General features: G+C 29.4%; 1 protein-coding gene across 1 annotated transcript; it reads right to left on the bottom strand.

Annotated features, from left to right (window-relative positions):
- Window positions 1-7,626: 7,626 nt before the first annotated feature.
- On the bottom strand, window positions 7,627-22,617 carry LOC107453958 (uncharacterized). The gene is made up of 7 exons (XM_043053956.3): window positions 22,300-22,617; window positions 18,270-18,374; window positions 17,081-17,185; window positions 14,003-14,104; window positions 11,434-11,556; window positions 10,288-10,384; window positions 7,627-7,751 (listed from the first exon to the last, which is right to left on the bottom strand). The coding sequence occupies exons 1-7, from the start codon at window positions 22,478-22,480 to the stop codon at window positions 7,739-7,741; spliced, it is 726 nt and encodes a 241-aa protein (XP_042909890.2). The 5' UTR covers window positions 22,481-22,617; the 3' UTR covers window positions 7,627-7,738.
- Between the last annotated feature and the right edge of the window lie 2,228 nt (window positions 22,618-24,845).

Genomic DNA, 24,845 nt, shown 5'->3' with positions numbered 1-24,845 from the left:
TTGTATTTGATTATTGAGGATGCATTACAGTGTTTACCCAAGATACCAAGAAGCTTGATTTCTAATATGACAGATACTCAGATTTTTTTTTGCATTCCTATACATCTTTATATATAAGAAGAGAGTGGAATGATAACACATAGCCAATCACAGAAGACTTCTGGTTAGTAACGCACAAAACAGCCAATCAAAATTGAGAACGCATGTGTGTGAAAAGGTAATAATTTTTAATAATGCTGTCAAAAAATACAAAATGCAAACTGACCTCAAATAAAACTCAGAGGACTTCGAATCAAATAATTAAGAAAACTCTACTATTACGCTCATAAAAAGGAAGACATATTAACTCAACAACAAAATTATAACATCGCCATTCCGAAAAAAAAATCCTCACACTTGTTACGTGGAGCTATAAAAAGACCGAACGATTATTTATGCAAGCGATTATATATGATTATTATGAACTAAACTTTATGCAAACGATTGCTTATGACGTCATTAGATAAAAGTGTCATTAACGCAATATTATCCAGTGTTTATTAATAATTTTGAGTGGCAATGTAAAAAGATAATTGTTCTAAAGTTTTATAATAGAATGTTTGTTTTGATAGAAAGCAGTTATTTATTTTAGAATTCCAATATATTTTAATAGCTTTGATAAATCTGGTAGAGTTATTAGAAGCACGAATCAACACTCTCTAAAGAAACTATTTACATTCCAAATTATCAAAATATATTGAATAGAGTTTATTTTAAAAAACTTATATCTTTTATAAAAAACGGTCGCCGTGAATATCTTGGGCGATATCAACAGCGCCATAGAGCTGAACAAAATTTAGCAGCTGGAAAATAATCATAGTGCTATCAACACGCGACGGCGGAATGCGCGGCGAGGAAATGTTGAAGAGTCAAGACGTTTAAATGAAAACAAATACCTTGGTGAGTCTGTATCAGTGCTATCCCTTCATCATCTCACATAATATCTTTAAGACATTATACCCTCTTTTTCCGTTGGAATATTCAGTGATGAATGTGTAAACTGTGGTGCTCTTTTGTTTCCAGCAGAGCATGGCAGAACGAAATTTAATTGCTGCCATCATGGCAAAGTTGAGCTCGCCAATGTGGAATATCCAGAAATATTAAAAGATCTTTTACTTGGCAGCCATTCTGATGCAATTAACCTTAAACAGAATGTTCGATTGTACAACTCTGCATTTGCGATGGTAACTTTTTGGCCATCTCATGAAATTTCTTTTAAAGGGATCAGTTGTCTTACTTTTAAAGGTGATGTCAATGTTACTGCGACAACAAGCTTGATCCCACCTAATAATCATAATCACAATATTGCTCAAATTTATATCCAGGACAGTGATTCAGCATTGTCGAGTAGAATTTCAGATAAATGTCTTAAGATAGAAATATCTTTCATAGAAATGTCTTAGATGTCTCCATATCGGGAACTTCCGGCATCCTATAAGATCAATGATTTGAGTTATGCCTCTATCACACGAGAGAAAAATATGTGCAACTGCAAGTGTAACTGCAAGTTAAGTGAAACTCTAAGCGCAATTCCTCCGTTCGGAGTTGCCGAAAGGGTTGCTTAATTGCCTGAACGGTTGCATGTAATTGGGTTACCATATTTTGTTATTTATCTTTATTTTTGCCTCATATTTTATTTTATCATATTTTATTATATCATAGTTTCTGAACGATGTTCGTAAAGGGAGGAAAAAGAAATCACAGACGCTGTAGAATATTGATTGATTTTGATTTAATTTTTTACATTTGTATTTGTGTTAAGTCTTTTTTTCAGCAGCAAATTAAAATTCTAAAAAACTTTATTTCCCCAATAGTGAAGTAGCATAGTATAAAAAGGATTATGATTTCTACCTCATAATATGAGATGATATTAAGATATCATTGAATTTCATGCTGCGTCCCTGAAAGGATAAGGGGGTGAAAGGGGGATGGACTTAAATACTATCTATAATTTTGACAATTTTTTTTTATCTTGATTTGAGTGACTAAGGTATAAAACATGGTGCGTAGCGTTTTTGAAAAGTGCTTAAAGGTGCTTATTTTCGATATTCATTTTTTAAAGGCCCTTAAAGGTGCTTTTCTTAATGGGTGTTTTTAAAAGATGCTTTATTTTCCCTTTTCGAAAATGAAATTTATGAAAGGGAATGCCGATTTTCGCCACGTATTATGTAAAAACGTGTTTTTCACATTTTTCTATTTCACGTTTTCAGAATTCATTCAACCACGATCAATTTCAGCGCACCGCCAGTCCATAGCGTATGAAAGCGCCAATCATTTTACAGGTTTGGTGAAGTACTTGTGAGTCCGCATGTGCGTCTAGTGAGCTGGGTTCGGTGAGATCCTTGCTTTCTCATGTGCAACTCTGCTGTATTTTGCAAGATATTCTCAATTTCAGGCTTTATTTTTCACCCTCTGAAATCGAACCGAAAAATCTCTTGATTATTTTTTAATGGCTAATATAATCAAGAAAAGAGTTCTTTGTCAAATTCTAGTTATTTTATCATGATCATGTGAAGTCTGAGATTTATTTTGCATTTTGTCAATTTACATAGTGCTTAAAAATTTTTTTTGAGTGCCTAAAATGTTCTTAAAAGTTGCTTATTTTTTGTTGAATTTTGCTCCGCACCCTGTAAAAGCATAGTTTATTTATATATATTTATTATCTAACATGCTAGCAAGGCAAGTGCGGTATCGTTATCTATGTATACGCTAAATCGAATGAGAATAAAAACAAGCTGTCTGATTTAATAGTTTAGCTACTCGAAAATTTATAAAAGTTTCATGTGTAGAAAGGACAATTTTATGACTTACACCATTTTATGCAACTGACATTGCTATCTAAACAAGTAAGGCATTTCTTCAAATTTAATTTTTTAAGCTTAATTAAAAAACATAGTCCTTTGAAATAATTCTTTAGAAGAAATGAGGGTTTAATGTATGAAATATACAATTTTTGACTTTCCTTTTGCTCATAAAATATTTATAACATCAAAACTATTAGTTCTATCAAATCAATTCTATTTTTTTTAATTTAGTCTAAAAAATACATAATAAATAATGTCTATACTTGTCTATACTACAATGTGTCAGAATTTTATTGTCATCAAATTAATTTACATTGCATTAAGGAATCATCACGCCCGGTGGCTGAGCGGTAGCTCTTCGCGCTGTCGTGCCACAGGTCCCTGGTTCGATCCTCGGGCCGAGCAAGGTTGACTCAGCCTTTCATTCCTTCAGTGGGTCGATAAATGAGTACCAAGCATACTTGGGAGCTAAACACTGGGGGTTTCACGTATGGCTGAACACCTAACCGGAACAAATGCTCCTGCATCCCAGAGCCCAAAGGACAAGAAAACTGAGGTGGGCACAGAAGGCCTTGGCCCTCTGTGGACTGTCGCGCCGCTGAGTTTAGTTTAGTTTTTAAGGGATCATCAATTTTATTCATTTACACATTGCATATCAGGAATATCACTTATATGAACATTATTTTTTCCAATTTCTTAGTAAAATTTTTTTTTAAATATAAGAGGATTTTCAATGTCATACTTACAATTTATTATTGTAAAATTTAAAACATTCTTTATTGATATGAGATAATTTAATTAAAAATTATAGGATTTATTTTAGGACAAATTTATTGTAATATACAGTATATAAATTAAAATTTATTTATAACTATGAAAAAAACAACAACAATATTTTATTAAGAACATACTTTTTATGTATCATATTATTTTGTTACTGACTTTTACGTGTTTTGTTTTGCATTTTAAATAATACAAGAATCAATTAAAAAAACAAAACATTTATTGTCAAGTGAAACATTTAGAACATTATTCATTTTCATTTCTTATTTTTTAATTTCTTTCATAAAAACAGTATTGCATCTCTTTCCTTCTTCACCAGACAAACCTTACAGGATTATACGAAATATCTGAAATAAAAGAAAGAAATGACTTTCATGATAAAATTTTACCAACACATTATTAGAATAAGAGAGATTAAATACCATTAATTTGAAATCATTTAAGTCCTTAGGTATCCCCTTTAAACTTATTTTAAGTTTGACAGATATTTTGATTAGAGTTCTAGGATTATTCTATACACTAATGAAATATGGCAGGTATATTTGGTTTTGTAGTTCTTATGTTTGGATTGAAATTTGATTTAAGAAAAATAGATTGTATTTATGATCGAAGACTATTAAAAATTTATGTATATTGAAAAATTAGTAAGGTACACTTACATACTTACTGTCATTGTTGAAAAGCTAAGTATCAAAATATAAATGTGAAGTATAAATAAAAAGTAAAGTATCATTAGTAAATCATCACACACACAAAAAAAAAAAAAAAGAATTGAGGGGATGAATGTAGAAACAGACAAGGAGATTGGAAATTTGCATTTTAGATTTTCAAAAATTAAAAGAATTCTTAGGGAAGAATAAAATAATTAATTCACAAATAATTATAATAATAAAAAAATTTCAAGTAATCGGACACATGCTTTTACAATCAACAGTAATAAAGTTTAAAATTTGAAAATAAAGAAATATAATCATTATTATATTTTATGTTATAATAATGTAACAAAGTTTGGCGAGTTGCTTGGCGAATATTTCAAAGTAAAGCTTTTAGCCAGTATAAATCTTTACATATATAAAAATAGAAATTATTTCCATTTAAAGTAATTAAAACTTTGATCGGAACAAATTATAATAAGTTTTAATTTTATTAGCTTAAAATAAATAAATATTTTAAAGGAAAATTTATCTAGAAAATAGTGTACTATACTCACCGATACTAAAATGATGTGCAGGTTCCTGTTATGGTAGTACATCAACTGCATTGAGATGGTTATTTCATCGTGTGAAAGTATTTTTAATGCTTTGATTTTAAAGAAAATGTTATTATTAAACTAAAAAACTGTTCCGTTTCGTCTATAAAAAAATTTCATCCGATCATACTCTTCACCAACGTCGCCGCCATTTTTATTTACATTTGTATACGTCATCACATAAAATTGAAACGTCATAAAAGCAAACGATCTGATTGGTTCATGAAAGAAATTGCCTGAACGGTTGCAGATATTTCATGCAACCGTGATTTCTATATCACACGAGCAATTTTTGGAGAAATTTCACTTACAGTTGCACTTAAGGCGCCTACACACCGAACGCAACAACGATGCGAAACACGATTTTTCTCCTCTGTTGCAGTGAATCTGTTGCACCTGATTTCAAGTACCTTCACACCGCAAGATACAACAAACCCGTTTCCATGTTCGCGCATGCGCAAAAACAGACATTTAACAGCGAGCGCTCTTTTTTTCTTCTTCTTCTTCTTCTTCAGAATCTTGTTTTCCTGTTTTTTCTCGTGTATTTTCCAAGTTTCGATGCTTCGAACGATCTCTTCTAATCTGCCAAAATTAACATTGTTTTTCATTTTAATTTCTAAATTTCATTTAAAGATTCATTTTAATTTTACGTACTTATTAATTGTTATTTTTATTTTATATTAGTGTATTTTAAAATGGATAAGAAAAAATGAAAAAATTACTATTGCATCGTAGAATTCAGTTGCTACAATTATTGAAAACAAATCAGCGCTCATGGGTGAAAGAGTTAAATCTTAAAAGAAAAGAGCAGGGACATTTTAATAATTTAATCCAAGAAATGCGTTACACTTGCAGTTACACTTGCAGTTGCACATATTTTCTCTCGTGTGATATAGCCATTAGGCTCTGACACGCGTGCTTCGGATACGGAGATTAATCTCCGGCTAATGCCCTATAGTAATGTGTTAAATAATATTGCTTCCTCACTTTATATAAGTTTATAATATTGTTTGTATTAAGATTGCTTTATATAAGTTAATTATGCTGATAATAAGCACCTCTGACATTTTACAATCCTATCATATTCTCTCTATGTGATGTAGGTGCAGAAAAATTGTCAGCTAATCTCCAGGAAGACGACTTTAATTTTGTTCGCGAAGCAAACAAAAATGCAATTGCGTAGCAATTATCGGGGGTTGGCGAGCGGTAGCGAGCAGGATGCGGAGCCCACTAGTGTATATATATATATATATATATATATATATATATATATATATATATATATATATATATATATATATATATATATATATATATATATATATATATATATATATATATATATATATATATATATATATATATATATATATATATATATATATATATATATATATATATATATATATATATATATATATATTTTTTTTTACAGTTTATATTTCTGTTGTTGACTTAGAACTGTAAAATGGACTTAGGCGATTAAGAGGGTATTTTTTAAATATTTTCTTTAGATATGTTTACGTATTATCATGTAGGAATATTTTTAAATTTGTTATTATCTTCAACGCACAGCTGTACAAAAAAATAACATACGAGATTTTCTATAAGCAGGGATGCAGACAGATATTTTTTCCAGAGGTTGCTTTACTTTAAATAATAATTTTTTTTTCCCTTGAGGAATACGTTTCGGAACATTTTTATGATGTTACTTTTCCTGCGAAATTTATTATATCTTCATGTCACAAGTTAAATTTAAAAAAAAAAAATAATAAATTATAATACTTAAATAAATGAAAGTAAAAAAAAGGAGAGAACATATTTGCATTCAGTGTTTTGATTAAACTAAAACGAGAAATGTAAATTTTTTGAAAAGGGCTATTTTTGGAGGAATAATTTCACCTTTAATATTTCATAGCTGTGGACAGCTGACGCCTGTTGTCGAGAAATTTATCTTGAGATTTGTACTGAGTTTAGATGTAACTATTATTTTTATTGGTTTAAATAAAAATGTCATGAATATTTTCAATGTTTTCCGAAATGCGTCGGGGGATCTGTTTAATTGTGAAATATTGTCTTTATTCTCTGTTATACTTCACCTGAATCGGAACTTAATCCCACTTTAGTTTATGAAAAACGTTTGCATTAGATTTATTCTCTGTTATACTTCACCTGAATCGGAACTTAATCCCACTTTAGTTTATGAAAAACGTTTGCAATAGATTTATTCTCTGTTATACTTCACCTGAATCGGAACTTAATCCCACTTTAGTTTATGAAAAACGTTTGCAATAGATTTATTCTCTGTTATACTTCACCTGAATCAGAACTTAATCCCACTTTAGTTTATGAAAAACGCTTACAGTAGATTTATTCTCTGTTATACTTTACCTGAATCGGAACTTAACCCCACTTCAGTCAATGAAAAGCGTTTGCAGTAGATTTACTCTTACACTCTCTGAGATGCGAAGCGTATCTGATACTTTAAGCCAGGCAACCATGAGAAGGAAAAAAACCGTATGAAAAATTATTTGTAGTTCAAGATGTGTTATTTCGAATAACATTGGCATTGTTATTTTTTATCATATTACTTCTAACATTTTGATTGAAAATGGTACAGCGATTGTTAGTGGTCTCAGCAACTTATCATGAGAGCTGATGAAAAGTGTTCTTGCGCTTTTTCTTTTTCAACTGTAACCTTTTGAGAATGAACAAAATTAAGAAGAAAAAAAAATGAAAGAAATGAAATCCTTTTTCTTATTTCTAATAATTTATTGCATTTTGTGTCTTAGACAAATATGAGTTTCTTAGTTGTTCAAACAGATCGGGTAGTGAAAGGACATTCTTGAAGCAAACTTATTTTCTAATCAGATTCTCTGAAAAAGAAATGGAAATTTATATTACAATTTTATAAATATATTCCATACTTTTCATTTTGACTATGGTGGTAATGTACAAAGCGGAAAAAAACGAACCACGCTGAATATCGTTTAATCCCTAATGATCGAATTTTCCCGTTTTAGGACTCAATCATACTGGCTTAAGGGGGTGACCTCAAATTTACTCTTTAATTAGTACAGACAATAACGAAATCAGACTCAAAAACATACTTTCACTGAACCTTTTTTCCTGCGGATTCCGATTTTTGATGTCCAAAATATAGGATGTAGCCGCAATCTGGAAAATATAGTCCTAATAGTTTGGTCAGGAGAGTGGTCAAAGGTTTGGACCAGGGCCGGGATAGCCTGGTCGGTAGGGCGCTGGGCCCATATCCAAGAGGTCGTGGGTTCGATCCTCGCCGGCCGAAGACTCCCCGTGTAGTAAATGGTGACTGATGCACGTTAATTCTGTCGAGTCTCAAAGTCCTCCAGGTTCCCCCAACAAATCAATACCTCTGGGGGTACTGATCCAGGAGTTTCCTTGTCTTCTGGATTGGTTCAAAATTAAAAGGCTACGGAGTGGAACGTAAGTAGTCGTAAATCCATGAAATTGGGTCGGCTGTTCAACGACGGTTATAAAAATAAAATAAAAAAGGTTTGGACCTTTTCATGTTATTCTTATTTTTCGAGTATTTTACCATATCTCGAGAACTTTTTGAGTTAACTAATAATTTCTTACACACAAATACAATATTCATTTATCCGAAGATAATTCCATGCAAAAAATAAATTTTAGTAAATATTTATCCTTTTTTATTATTTTATTTAAGTTTTGAAATGTACTGTATTCTAAAAATGTATTCTGTAAGAAATGCATTTGAAATGTATTCTAAAAAATTTTGAAAAGTAAGGTATAAAATTTTTTACATCATTTTGAAGTATCTAATTTTACATGGAAAAAATTATAGATTTTGAACGAAATCGGTTGAATAAATCAAGAGAAATCAAATTTTAAATAACGGACTATTTTAAAATTTAATTTCTCAGGAGCTATTCAACCGATTTCGCTCAAATTTTCTATTTTGCCATGTAAAATTAGATACTTAAAAATGAGGCGAAACATTGTATACCTTACAAGCCAAAATATTTTCCCCTATTATTAGGTAAAATAATAAAAAGACGTAGATGAGAAGAAATTATATTTAAGCAATTTCGATGTGCTATACGGTATTTTTTGGGATCTTCTTCTCGAAGTGCAAGCACCCAATGAGGGAATCTGACATAAAAATTAAAAATATATTTAGACATTGAAAGACGTGCAATAAACTTCTTTTTTGATTGGATGGATTGGAAGATAAGAAACATCACAAATGCTATCTTTAAAAAAAAATGAAATGCTTGAAATATTTGGTACTTTTCCATTATACCGGAGCAGGTGATAAAGCCGCTAATAATGATGCATCCAAAGTCAAACGGAATCTCGCTTCTGGTAACCTTTTGTCTCCACATTTTCAAAGCAAGCTGTCATTTCCCCCTCATCAGTCACGTCTTTTTCTTAATGCGAAAAATTTACGCAAAAAGCAATGAAAATTTGGGATTTGCCCAAAACAGAGAAAGAAGCTGTCAGGTTCTTTCAAGAGAAAGGCGTTTTGGCTGAAATCGCAATTTCTGATAAGAATCATGAAATGAAATTGTACATCGAAAATGAGATTCAATGGCGTTGCAACCCTTCATCTTGTCCACTGTAAAAGAAGTGTCCGTAAATGCACTTGGTTGCAGTAATCGAAATTGAGCTTTTTGAAAAGTTTATTTATTGTTGGAGCGAAGAATTAACCTCAGTTAAATGGTGTGAGAAGCAGTTGGAAATCAAGGAAAATATCGAAAAAGAGACTGTAATATATTCCGATTCATAGAAATTATACTGACTAGTAAGCTGGAAGCCAACGAGATAATTTTTCCGATGAAATTTTTAAGAAGCAGGTTATGCCGCTTTGTTATTAAAATTATTCTAAGTTTCCTTTCTTACCATTAAGTTTCTTTTACCATTATGGCAACCCAGTTTTTAACCTATCTAATATTTTCCGTTATTGTTATTGTAATCATTTCCTCCCTCATTAAGATATTTTTTAAAGATTTTTTGAGAAAAAAAAGGCATTATTATTAACTGTTAACTGTCTTAAACTATAAGAAAAGTGTAAATTTTAAACTATGTATTCTATCTTGCCATTATCGCATCTGGGTTTAAGAAAGCACAAATAGCTTAAATATTTAAAAAAATCATTATATATGTTTTAAAAAAATTAAAACAATTGGCCCAACTTTTTCTTGTGATCTTCAGAATAGTTGTTTTCTGAAGCTGTTTCATTAAGTAAAAAATATATTAAACATAAAAATTAAATATAAACGTCAGTTAAAATACAAATGCCTGCAATGTTATTCATTCATTTCTTTTATATTGCATAAAATTTGTCAACGTCAAATAAGTTTAAAGTTATCATATGGTAAGTTCTAGAATTAGGCTTTCTTCGGATACCTTTTGCAGCAAATGATGATGGTGCACACGATGATGATGAGGGCAAAAATCACGGATTCGATATAGGTTGCAATTCTCCATCCACTAGCCTCAGGTACTGTAAAGAAGAAAAAATAAAGATATATCGATAATGTGTGATTTGGTACAACGGTTGGTATTAACGATTCAAATTGTGTTGTGCATTTACCAAATAGGATGATGGAAGACAAAATCGTGCTTCGAGTATGGGGATTACGTTAAATGAGTTTGTGAAGGTATATCATATATATATATATATATATATATATATATATATATATATATATATATATATATATATATATATATATATATATATATATATATATATATATATATATATATATATATATATATATATATATATATATATATATATATATATATATATATATATATATATATATATATATATATATATATATATATATATATATATATAAAATATATATATATATAAAATATGCAAATATGCCTTGAGAGAGAGGAAGAGGGAGAGAGAGAAACAAGGAATAAAATTTTAAAAATCATGAAATTTGAAAATTTAATATTAAAAATAATTAAAATTGTCAAAAAAATTTAAGACAAATATTCATAAATTTTCAACAAAAAAAATTAAAAGCCGGAAGACAAAATAAGGAAAAGATACAAACTCGTCATCCTCTCACACGATTACATAAGAAAAAAAGAGTACATTCTAATATTGAATTATTATAGCCAAAGCAAAATATATTAATTCAATAGTAGCCTTTGATTACAAAATCTAACCGCAATGTTTAGTTGAGGTGGTAGGTGAGTTGAAAAAGGTTCTTTAAGACTGATTATATGATAAGGTTATATAGCGAACCATTGTTAAATCAAAGAAATTTAACTACTGATTATCTGGAATAATAGTATATGTGGCAAAAGGAAGACGGATATACAAAATTGTCTGTGACAGCAGCTTTAAGCTCGAAAGTGTTTTAAAAAAAGTATTCTTGATCTTGAAATCACACTTGGCTTACTTAAAGCGACTTGTCAGATTTCTTAACCGTCTTTCCCCTCTCTTTCACGTTTATTTGCGATTCCAAACGTGTATACTTTTTATTTTACTATTTTTTTTCATGATGATCTTATAAAAGTATTTACATTTGCAGTTTTCGTCCATCTCCCACGTTCTTCTTTCAGCTACGTAACCTGCCACACATGTGCATCTGGTATATTTATCAGAAGTGAGTTCACAGGAAATGCTATTTGGTCCACAATCACATCCTGTAAAAACAAAATTAACTTGCAATATGTGCACGTCACAGGTATATTTGCGAAAATAATCTAAATAACTTTAAAATTAAACTATCGTAACTGTTTTCGATACCAATATTTTAAACATATTTTCTAAACTTTATTTTTAATTCTTAACATGAACCAAAATAATAGGCGTTTAAGGCTGAACAATAGTAATTCAGAAAACACTTTTTAGCTGGTTCTATGCAATTGGTTTGTGTTACATTTTTATTTTTGCGGGCTTTAATCATATTGCAAAACTCATATTTTAATTTGTATTTTTTACCACCATAAAAGACAACCACTTGCTCCTTTTTCACATTTTTTTCCCTATTTCTTTTTCATACACATGACACTTCTCAGCGCCATCTCTCTTTCTTTTTTTGAATTAATTAGGCGCGGGAGCAAAAGGTAACATGAATTTCTGCAACATTTCAAAATAAATAATGTTACTTCGCAAGTACATAATATTTTTCTTCCTAAAATAATTAGTTGTGAAAATTAAAATATAAAATCAATTTGTATTTTTTGGTTCAAATACACCTTAAAAATTGGTTTTACGTTGAATTGGTTACGCAACAGCATTTATATCGTACCTACATTGTACCCCACAAATCTATCGTACGTCATATTTAATGTTAATGGCATAAATTAACAGGAAATATGACGTAATTTCGTTTAATCTTTGAATGAAACTGTGGTGCAAAGAGGATGATATTACAGTTATTATTGCGCTCAAAACTCTTAAAACAGTGCATGGTCCACGATGGCAAATTGAAAATCGGTGTACCTTATCCGGAATTATTAATCAGCCAGCAAAAAAAAATTATGGTATCATCGAAGCTACAATGAAAACACAAAATTAACGGTTACTTTTTTCCCAGACAGATATGTTATTTCATAACAAGCGCTTGTGCTTGTAGTCCGACTATCAAGTGTTTATGTTACCGTCAAAATATGACTTTCTATATACTGTATTGTATGGAATATATTGTATAGAACGTATAGTAAAGAATGTATTCTAAAGTCGTATTGTATATAATTCATAAAATCGAGAGGGATACTTAAAATGATTAATATTTACGCACTATTTATAGAATTCTACACAATATTTCACTTGTTTTACTATAAAATGACTGATAAAAAACCGGCAAGGTATAAGATGAAAATTATTACTCATATTTTAGAATGATTTCTGATTAAATGACTGACTTACAAGTTTTCTACATATCATGGCTGGGTAAAATATGTAATTTCGATATTTCATACTTTTCCTGAAAACACAAGGTATATTAAACATTGAGCTGGCATTCTAAAGAATGTCGTCATTTTAGTCATTTTATACGTTGCTGATATTAGAGGAAAATTGAAAAATCCATTCTTCTCACTTGGACAAATGTGTCAGCCTTACTCGCTAGTCAGAAAAATTTCTCATTTACTTAACGCACCACACGACGAAATAAAAAAAAAAAGTGTAATAAGCAGTAGAATGAACACAAAACGAAACGTTCAATTGTCAGAAGTCGAAGAAAATCCAAAATAAATTAAGTATTGCTGTAACGAAATTCTTATGATTTCAATTTTGGTTGGAGGTGTTGCAATGCGTTCAAGAAAAATCTAGTTCCGAGCAAAACTTTCTTAGCTTAAATTTGTTTCGGCAATTTTTACTCTTTTTAGTAATTAAATTGGAAAAAAATATTTAAATTATCGCTTAATTTTTTTACAAATTTATTTAACAAAATTTAACTATTTTTTGCCTTAAATTTTTTTTTAAAAATTTAGTTAACAAAAATTAACACTTTTTTCAATTTTGTAAAAACAATTTAAATTAATCCACTTAAAATGCATAAAAACTCTAAATTTAGGAAGTTTATTCGTATATTAATTAGCTCACATTTGATAAAGCAAACTTCGAATAAAAAATAATAGGCACCGTAATGGAGCGTGATTTTAATTTTTGACATAATATACACACTATTTAATTAAATATCTAACCGAGATTCTCACTTCCACCATGATGCGTAAAAATCAAATGAAAGTTATTTACCGAGACGAGATTAAAGAGATACACGAATTCATTATAAAATTATGTCTATCATGAAATAGATATCATAAAATTGTATCGAGAAACTGTTTAAATCTATAAAAGGGAATCTCTAACTCGATGGTGTGTACTATGTCAGAAATTGGAATAGCATTTTATAACGAAGGCAAATTAATTGAAAAAAAAATATTTATTTGGGTGTCAGAAACTTCCTACATCGAAGCTGGCTGAACCAAATGCTAATAACTAGCTAATATACAGCATTACCGAAACCACAACCTATTATTTTAATAGATAATTATTATTTTAATAGATTACTGTTGTTTTAATAGATAACGAGAAATTATCTTTAGCAGGAGTAACTTGTATATAAAATTGTGCTTAACTTACTTTCGCATTTACCATATTCAGCAATGTATCCTTTTCTACAAGTGCATACTTTAGAGAAACCTTTTAAATGGCAACTTATTGCATCGTATCCACAATCACATTCTACCATGAAATAAACAAAAACAATTTTTAATTTATAAATAAAAGAAATGCAACAAAAAACTGGCAATTTACGATTCGTTAAGCTCATATTGGACACAAAACTTCATTATATCACTAAATTTGCATTCCAATAAATAAATTGAAATGAAAAAAAAGAAAAGAAAAAAAAAGGAAAAAAGAAACGACTAGCTAAAGCTACAGAACCTCACTTTTTTAAAATTAACTGGGACCGTTATCTGTCCTAATTACCTGAAGGTTCCCCCATAAATTATAGATAGTTTTATAAATTCTAATTATTTCTATCAGATATTATTTTTCTCGAAATAATTGAAATACAGCGATGTATCTTCCAATCCAGTTAAATCGGGATTTATAGGAATTCTGGCTTTTTTAATCTATCGAAACTAGGAATGAATTTGAACGTTTCAGCAGGAGCGATGCTGCATCGTTTTCTAATATCGATATAATATCGACATACCAAATCTCGAACATATTGATCTGTAGATGTGTGGATCTGTTTGATTGTTTTGATTGAAATGGCTGTAGAAATTTTAAAGATAAACGGTGCTATAGACATGCTGACTTAACAATTATTGGTTCGGTTGTTTTTCTTTTACGAGCAATAACATAGATATAATATTCAAGTTACAGCTCGAATAATGAAGCAGGGATAAATTTTCTATCTTATCTCATGATAGAAATAGAAATAATTTACAATATCTGCGACCTTCTATGCGGAAATGTCCCGAACTCATACTTAAGGTGATTTGTGCGATTTTGTTGCCACTCAGCCTAAGTTTCTTACTTCCGTTTTGTCTATTTCTTGCTAACATTTTGATTTGCATTTTTAGAGTTTGAGAATCCTGCACTTTCGTAAGAAAGAGAATTGCGTTTTATGTTTTCAAATCTTACTTTAAGCTAATTTAAACACGCAATAAATTACGTTATTTAAGTACGTTAATTACACGCAATAAGTACACGCAATAAGTACACGCAATAAGTACGTTAATTATTAACTAATTGACGTGTTAGAATTTGCCATTTTGAAATAAGCATGAAATATTTCCTAATATTTAAAAACCAAATTATTATCTTATTTAATATTTTTTTAATGAATAAAAATCATTAATACAAATCTGTAATCCTTTTATACCACAGCTTCAAACTGAGTGCAGAATAAAATTTGTATTAAGAGATTCCCTCTACTTCTACCTAACACATTAGCATAAAATTCGAAAACTGTTATATGGTTGCTAATGCGTTGATTTCATTGAAATTCGTTAATATTTCTCACTCATTCTTTTCCACCAACACATTTGGATGCATAAGGTTAAGGTAATCTAATCAATTAATAGCCAATATATGGATTCCTTAACTTTCCTTGGCGAAAACTATTTCAACTTACGCATGACGCTTGCATTTTTGATTTCTTGGTGGACGAAGGTGTCATGTGGGGTTTAGCCCTACAGTCGCATCGTCCGGACCATTTTTTAAATTTATTAATTTATATGTACACAAAAATGAATCATTATTTTACTTTGGAGCGCATTTTTATTGATTATAATTTGATTTTTAAGCAATTTATGATTTTTGTTAAAAAATTGCTTACCTAACATCATACTGGTATAATATATGGACAACTACAATACGACGAATGGTAAATTCTTAAACTTATGGTGAAAACATCCAACCTCTTCAACTTATGGTATACGCTAATCAAGCCACTTCAACGAATACTAAAATGTTTTCAAGCACCAAAACTATTTACCTTGATATGATTGGAGGAGGGCTTGAGGAGTTAAAATATTTTAATTTAGTTGTGCTTTGCGTTAGGCTTTGTCACCATTAAATTTTATATGTTCGTTGTACGAGATAATTTTGAAAGATGACAACGCTGCGTATTAAAAACGGCTAGTATATCTAAAAAGTGTGAATGAAATATGACATTGCTGCTACAAAGAATTCGAGCACGACTTTTGTAAAAGATGCTTGTTAAGAATACATCTGGCAATTGGATTAAACAGCATTAAAGAATTCATGCCAAATAGAAGTTTCTAGATGCATAAATCAGGCACTTAGCGACTTAAAATTTGTGAGATAGATATAATATTATTAGATGAAAACTACTGTATTATGGTACAAAGACCATTCCATAATACAATTAACTATAAAGCAATTGAAAAGCAACTAGAAGTGCTCAGTTGCCGTGGCTAAAATTAGAAACTTCGAGTCTTCTAACTCAGGAGACCACATTTCATTCTGTTTTATAGTTAAACTAGCCGCCTTTGGTCACAGGCTTGGTCACGTTTCAAGCAACATAGAAACTTTAAGGGTAACTAAGCCATATGCACTGCATAGTTGTATTCAAATATTCTAATTCTTCAAGCCCTCCATTCCAAACACAGTTTAAAGCAATATGCACCATCTAGCTGTTGCCTGCGCGGAAGCACTTTGATTTCAATTGATCTTGATGTATTGAACTTTAGTAAAAATTTAAAATTTTTCCGACAGCTATCAAATCACAAAAAATACCTCAAGTATGAATTCAGGACAGTTCAGCATAATAGTCTGTACAAGTAATAAAAGAAAAACTCATACCACTGCTCTTTATGTGCCGTTTATATATATATATATATATATATATATATATATATATATATATATATATATATATATATATATATATATATATATATATATATATATATATATATATATATATATATATATATATATATATATATATATATAATACACAATTGTGTTTGTATTACTTTTAAATATGGATGTTATATATTCAGCTAAAAGTGATTTTAATGCTCAGTTAAGCCCACATGAAGCTAGTCATTTAGATGTACATCAAAGTTTATGTTTGGTAAACCAAATAAAAATATAAAATTTTTATAGTATATGGAATTATATGACGTTGTTTTCCCCATCTACTAATTCTAATATTTATAACCAAACTATACTTACCTATACATTGGCCGAAGTCGTTTTGTAAATAATTTTCTGGACATCTACAGACTTTTTTGTTATTTATGAAAGTGCATGATCTAGCATTGAATCCACAATAACACCCTGTTGAATAAGAGTTTTTATTTTTACTATGTTTTAAACCTATTTAATTCAATACAATATAAAAAAAAATTAATAGTGAATTGTTAGTGAACGATAATTGTTAGTGAAGTACAGGAATATAAAAAGATATTCCCGCAAACATATTTCAATTTATGCAGTGTTACACACTATAAAAATTTTGTACGTAAGTATCTGCAAAATCATATTGAATGTAACTAGAAATTTTTGATATCATTTTTTACGTTTTCCCAAAGAATGTAAATCGAATTAATTTTGTTGCTTTAATAGCAATTTGTAAAGTGAAATTCGTCTATATTGAACTTGTTAATAACACTAAATTGTTTTATCTGAATAAAAACTCTTAGATACTTTCTGAACACTTGCTTAGAAATTATTAGTGATCCGAAGCTGAATTCATAAAAAAAATACCGTAGGTAGCTTTTCCTTCATAGATCTAACGTGTACGCTTCCATCAAAACTCAAAACATGAGTATTCCTGAATGTCTCGCAATTCATATAGTTTCGCAATGTATAGCTCTCAATGTATCGCAATTTGTATAGTTCTGCCATATATAAATTTGACTGCATCGTAATTCGTATAGTTTCGTAATATGCAGTTCTGAATGTATCGCAATTCGTATAGTTTCGCAATGCATAGTTTTGATTATCCTTTAAAGTAAAGTTTCGCAATGTATAATTCTGAATGTATCGCAATTTGTATGAACTATAACGATTTTGTCGTTAGACTGACGGGCGAAATTCTTGCATGAATTTTTTTTAACCTAAACTTAAAATTCCATACATGAATATAAAAGCCTGAACTTGAGAAATATTTTATGTAATTTTGTTGAAGCAAATTTTATTTAAAAGAATAAAAATTTCAAAATTTAAATACTGTTTTTATATGCAGGTAGTTTCTCCAATGATTTTGTTAACTTATTCTTACCAGTTTTCATCATGCAACATACATAAGTAATAAAAACTTCTCATAAAATTAAAGGTCGATATGATTTACATAATTTTATAAATAACATTGTAAATAGGTAGAATGGATTAAGAATATTAGAAAGCAAAGAGTCATTACGTTCACATTTGCCATTGTTTTCTTCGTAATCAGTTCTGCAGTCGCAAATTTTCACTCCATATGAGTTATAGTAGCATGATCTTGATCCAAATCCACAGTCACATTCTAGAACAAAAATATATCCACATAAATTACTTAGATTTTTCACGAAGTTGAAACGTATAGAGTAAATATAGTTTGATTTTCGAAGGAAATGATTTTTTTTAAAAAATATATACCGAATGAAATAATCTTCTGTAGAATCTTCGAAGTTAAATACCGAAAATAAAACAATCCCAACATAACTTTTGATCTGATAAAAGGGTTTTCGCTTACCAAGTTGTAATCTCCATGGAACTAATTTTAGAAAAATGGGAGCGTAATTAGTCGTAAGTATAGAGGATTATGTTACTATATTAAATTGAGATGGCTTAATGAGTGAAATGCGATTATCTCTAATTGCATAGTTTATTGTGACTACGTACACTGTGGTCCATTCTTGAAAAAAAAGTTCAGTAGAACTTTTTTTTCAAGTTTTCATCTGAAGAATGTAAAATAATTCAATACTTATTCACCGTTTGTTTGTAAAACTACTTTTATTGACATCTGTATTAAAAAGTGATTCATTTTGATTACTGTATGCAAAATGCAATGCATTATTTACGCAAACTATACGTGCTATTATAAGAATTATTTAAATATAGATATTACATACGAAAATCAACTGTGGGAAATAATTGATTGTCGATGGAGCATTGCGTCCTGAAATTCGAACAAACTAAACAAGCAAGTACTCCCAAAATGTGGAACGGTAAAAAGAGGGGTTTCTTTGATTTATGGAAAATTTTGGGCAAAATACATTGTGCATGCTAAAGAAGGAAATAAAAAATGCTTCTTTGTTTCCTTTACTTGAATAAAAGATTATCTTCGTATGCGTTTATTTATTTTGTGCATTTCTTGAAAATAAAATAATGGAATCATCGAAATTAATGAATGTTAATGTACAGTAAAAAAAAATGTACGGTAAAAAGATAATAATACATGACTCCTTAATGTAATTAAATATGTGACTTAAAATTGTATTTCTCAAGAGCGAACTAACTGATTTTATTCAAACTTGTATTTTGTCATATAATTCTTTAAATTAATGTAAAATCTGTACACTTTTCATTTCTAAGTGTTTTTTTGATAATATTGTCAGACTATGAATTTCAATGAACAAGGTTCGAGTAAGAGTCAGAGATCACGAGTTCGAAAAACCTCTGAAAGAGGGAGTTCGAACATTTAAAAATAATTTAAAGACAGAATTTGCATAGTATTAATTTTGTGTTATGCAGCTTTATGCAGCTGTTATTTTGTATATATATAACAAATCAAGATTGGATTTTTTTTTTTTTTTTTTTTTGATTTTCATGACTGTATGTATTGAATTCGTTACCACATGTTATGGAGAGGATATGTTTTCTATTATTATGTTTAAGTTTAGTTATGATTTTTCTTGCTTAATTAAAGTTCTGATTAGTTCAAAGATGACTTTTTCATTATACTTGCTAAGCATTTTCCACAGCGCAACTAAACTCTGCCAGCAATTATTAAATAAATTAATAAATAAAATTACTTTTTTACATTGAATTATCGTTGAATAAATGAGTTTTATGTTAGCGTTAAATTTTTTTTTCAGAATAAAATGCTCACAAGGTATGGCGAAATACGCAAAAAGTAAAACTAAGGTGAAAGGGCTTAAACGTTCGACCGCGGCTTTCCTTACTATATTTCCTTACTATAATTTTCCGCGGCTTTCCTTACTATAATTTTCTTTTTACAGTATGCAAATTACAATAATTCCACAGTATATATTGCTATAAAAATAACAGTATATCACATTTATTGTTCTGTAAAATTTAATAGAAAAAATTGAATTTACGGTTAAAAGTACCGTCACCCTAAATGCCGGTACTTTTTGCCTTAAATTGATACGAAATTTTTTAAACTGAAACTGCGAGTATGTAAGACCTATAATATAGAATAAAAACAAAAATGAAAAGAAATAAATGAAAAAAAACTAAAGAAAAAAAACTAAAGAAAAAAAAACTAAAGAAAAAAAAACTAAAGAAAAAAAAACTAAAGAAAAAAAAAAACCGTAATTTGATCCCCAATGTTCTGTGAACCGAAATACAATTTCAAAACTTGTTTTTTCTGTTTCACAAATTACAGGATTAATTAGTTACAAAGATTGTTGACAGATGACGCTGAAGAATGAAAACAATTATGAAACAATTGTGTCAGAATTTTTGCAATGGCAAGCGCGCAAATTGCAATAGACTGCGTTCTGACAATTCAGCCATAAAGTTTACCTTGGCAAGAAGTTTACATACGTCCGAGCAAAATATCAGTTACAATACTCTAAGAAGCAGAAAACGCATTGTTTTTATAGTTTTTTTGTAATCAGTTGCACTCCCTTTGAAATTAAACTTAGAACTAGGTGAGATTGAAAATTCCACTTTCCTAAGCATAAAGCAGAATTTCTATTCCGTTTAATTTCAATAGTCTTTTTTTTTTTTTTTTTTTAATTTCTAATCCTTTTCTAGATTCCCGATATTTTAATTCAAAATTTATACACACTTGTGAAAATATTTGCCACTTTTCTAAATGGCAGCAAATTTAATTTTGCAGTTGCAGAAACGATGTTGTGTGTTAAAAATGGTTGAACGAACAAAATATTTAACTTCATCCGTAAGTTAAAGTCTGTACAAATGTTTCAGTAAAATACATGATGCAATATCCTGAAGATTTAATATTTACCTCTTAACATACTTTGTTTTGAAATACTAAAACGAAAAAATTTTCTGTTTTATTGTCGAGTGTAAAATGTTTTACTCACAAGAATAACTAAAGAAACGTTTAGAAACAATTAGCAAGCAACTAACAAATTGCACACTAAAACTAAAAAGGCAAGTTTAATAAAATTAATGCTGGCCAAATTAGTACAAAATTAACTGACATTTATACAGAAATTTTAGTTTCTACTAGATTCAGAACTTAGACTTAGTGGTTGGGCAGCTCTGACGAGCAGGACACATCGACCAGAGGTCTATTGTACCCAAACCCTAAAATCATGATTAGCATGAAAGCCCTATGGCTGAAATAAAATTCAGCAAGCACCTCACAGGAACATCTTGCAGTTCCCAGGCATTGACAATATGCTGTCCTAAATGCTCAAATCTTTGAGCAGAATAGACCTCACAATCACAGAGTATGTGTCGTGATGTCTCTTCTTCTAGATGACATCCCCGACAAAGAGAATTTGATTCTATTTCCATAATGTTTAGGTGTCTTCTGAGGATACAGTGACCAGTAAGAAGACCAATGATCTTCCTTATACTGTTTCTGTTAAGCTTTAAGAGCTCCTTATGACGTACACTAGGACAGTCTCGATTCAGCTCCTTAGCTTGTCTCTGACCGTCAGCAGCGCGCCACTGCTCATGGGCGATCTTGCCGTAGAGCTTGAATATGGTTGCCCTAAATGAGGAGGGAGAAATTCCCAGCGCAGGTTCAGGGCCCCAGAAAATTGCATTAGAGCCAGCCCGTGCTGCTTCGTCAGCTAGCTCATTTCCACCGATACCCATATGTCCTGGTACCCAATGCAGGATTCAGAACTTAAAATACTAAAACCTGTTTGACTGTGTTAGTGAAACATTTCCAATTTTATCAGGCAATGATTTCCGATGTTTTCTGTTCTGCTTTCTTCAATAACTATAAATTAATGATATCTATATCGTTTTTCTACCTCATTCCCTTAAATTTTAATTTGAGATCTTTATCTACATATTATTATGTTTTTATTATTTTTACAAGATTTTAACTACATATATATATATATATATATATATATATATATATATATATATATATATATATATATATATATATATATATATATATATATATATATATATATATATATATATATATATATATATATATTTTTTTTTTTTTTTTTTTTTTTTTTTTTTTTTTTTTTGTTGATTAAAAGTAAAATACAAGTACTCACCCTGTTCATAATAACTCTCGTTTTTTAATCCAATTATGTTTTTGGAATCACTAGTAAGTGGTTGCAATTTGTTTTCATTCTGTTCTTCTAAAATGTCAGTAATATTTTTAGCTTGAACAGAAACTTGGTCCGAAAGATTAACACCCAAGAGGAATGTGACTAATAGGCAGAGCACAACCATTTTTTAGACCTTTCTATTTAATGCGTAAATACAAATTGGTTTCATAACTAAAGCATTAATTTAAGTAATATAATTTGTCGAAGATAGTAAAATGCGTCAACTTGGATTGCCATATTTTTATTGAAGTATTAACTTGATAATTTGTTGGTGGGAGAAACAGGTTGATAAGACATATCCTTATCACCTTATCAGGTTGCCAAGCGAAGTGTTAATTGCTAGGGAAAAAAAGAAATCAGTAGGAAATATTTAAAAAAAAAAAAGATTTTTCTTTTGTAATTAATTAATTTCGCGTTTGTAATTAAGAAAAAAACGCTGTTGAATTTTTAAACTACTGATTTAATTTTTATGTTTTGTATAGCTCTACATTTGCCTAATGTAATTATAAACTAAAAATCATTAATGGTGTTTTTTAGCATAGGAGAGATGAAATCCATAAATACGCTGAAGTCATCTTTCGGTTTATTGTATCCGTTATTATCACCATGTACCATATTTGGTTTTGTGCTTTGATTAGTTGTTAGCTTAAAAATAATAGCGTTATCTTTAACATAACAATCAATGATTAACTCGCAATTATATTTATAAATGAGTGAAATTATAGAATAATAAGACTAGTACTTAAATGTGTATTGAAAAAGGTAATAAGGTTAAAATAAAATTTCATTATGAAAAAAGAGGAATAAGGTGGAATTTCACAACTACTTTAGAAGACCTTGATTTTGCTGATGACATCGTACTTATTTCATCCAAATGTACAGACCTTCAGCTTAAAACAGACAAATTCAACAAATATTCAAATAGTGAAGGTTTATTCATAAACAAGAAGAAAACTAAAGTAATGAGAATAAATCAAAAGAAAAATGACATAATTAAAATCGAAAATCACGAAATAGATGACATAGAGTCATTTAGCTATTTAGGTTCTATTGTAGATAAAAAAAAGGTGGAAGTAGTGAAGATATTAGACAGAGAATAATCAAAGCAAGAACATGTTTTAAGGGATTACATAGGTTTTGAAGAGAGTCAAATATTAAAATAAAGTCAAAAATAGTTGTTTACGAAGCTATTGTTAGAGCAGTACTATTATATGGAGCAGAAACCCAGGGCTAAAGAGAATAGAAGGGCTGGTTCACTCCTTTGAAGTATCTCTTGCCGCGCCGATCCTCTGACGTCACTCTAGTGACGTCACTTTGGCGCAAAGCTCGCACTTTTACTTCAAGAACGGAGCGTTTGGCCTTACTAGCTCTAACTAATATTGGATCATTTCTTTTTGCGAGATATTCTAAGACATTTGTTATTTTCTATAATGACTTTCCTCAGTTTTTGCAGTGAATTTACAAGAATTTAAAACTATTATCGAAATGCCAGTTTGCGCGATTGCAACTTGCAAAAATTCTGATATAAAAACAAAAGGAAAAAGTATAATTTTTCGCGTGTTCCCTAAAGTAAATGAACAACTATGTAAAGAATGGATTCCGAAATGACACAGTTAATATAAAACCGCAATACGTTTATTCTGTCGTAAAGAACTTTTATAAAAATTCATTATCTAAATAGAAACCGCCTCGCTACTTCATAAAGAAAGGCAGGGGAAAAGAATTAAAAAATAGATAAAGTCAAAGAAAATTAAAATGTAAGTAAAAAGTATAAATAAAATATATAGTATATAGTTGAAATTCTCCTAATTTCATAACATATTTTTTAATGTAGTTATTCTAAATATTTATGATTTTTTTTAAAAATTATATTCTCTTCAATTTAAATATCTATATATTATATCATCGTAAATTTAAATGTCTATAAACAATTGTAAAATTTCTGATGTCATTATGAACCTAAATTATTATTTTGTTTCAGTAATTAGCGTTTAAGATTGATGTTTCCTAATGATTAAGTATGAACAAATTGCTATTAACGACATATTTTAAAATCAGGGATTCTAAATTTAACTTAACTTATCTTTATAAAAGAATATGTAGATAAAAAAAGTGTCGATATATGCCTTCATTTTTCTTAATAGTTAAAGTTAAAACTGAACTTTTTAAAATAAAGTATTTATCGTGTCATTTTCACCAACTAGCAAAACATTTTTATTCGACCTGTTGTATAAGTTAACTTCCTATTTTTGATTACGAGACTTTCTGGTATGTCTGGTGTATAAGTCGACCTCTGTGGATAAGTCTATTATTTTTCTATAGATGTTATGTGTCAGAGGACATTACACGCGTCACAAAATGTAGATTCAAATGTTATTGTAAAATCTTTTAAAAAGTGTGGAGTTTCTAATATTTTGGATGGGGGAAGACAATTTTTTATGGGACTCAGTAAATGAGGATGAAGTAAAAACCATTGCAACAAGTTTAAA

This window comes from Parasteatoda tepidariorum, chromosome 2, assembly GCF_982258835.1.
Source record: "Parasteatoda tepidariorum strain Cologne lab strain chromosome 2, Ptep-v5.0, whole genome shotgun sequence".
Lineage (NCBI taxonomy): Eukaryota > Metazoa > Arthropoda > Arachnida > Araneae > Theridiidae > Parasteatoda > Parasteatoda tepidariorum.
Note: the sequence above shows the minus strand (reverse complement) of the source record. Positions and strands in the feature narration are given on the sequence as shown.

Coding starts and splice junctions, on each gene's coding strand:
- LOC107453958 (XM_043053956.3), bottom strand. CDS start 22,480: ATGGTTGTGCTCTGCCTATTAGTCACATTCCTCTTGGGTGTTAATCTT. Junction 17,186..18,269: donor AAACAATGGCAAATGTGAAC/GTAATGACTCTT, acceptor CTTATTCAACAG/GGTGTTATTGTGGATTCAAT. Junction 11,557..14,002: donor TGAATATGGTAAATGCGAAA/GTAAGTTAAGCA, acceptor TTGTTTTTACAG/GATGTGATTGTGGACCAAAT.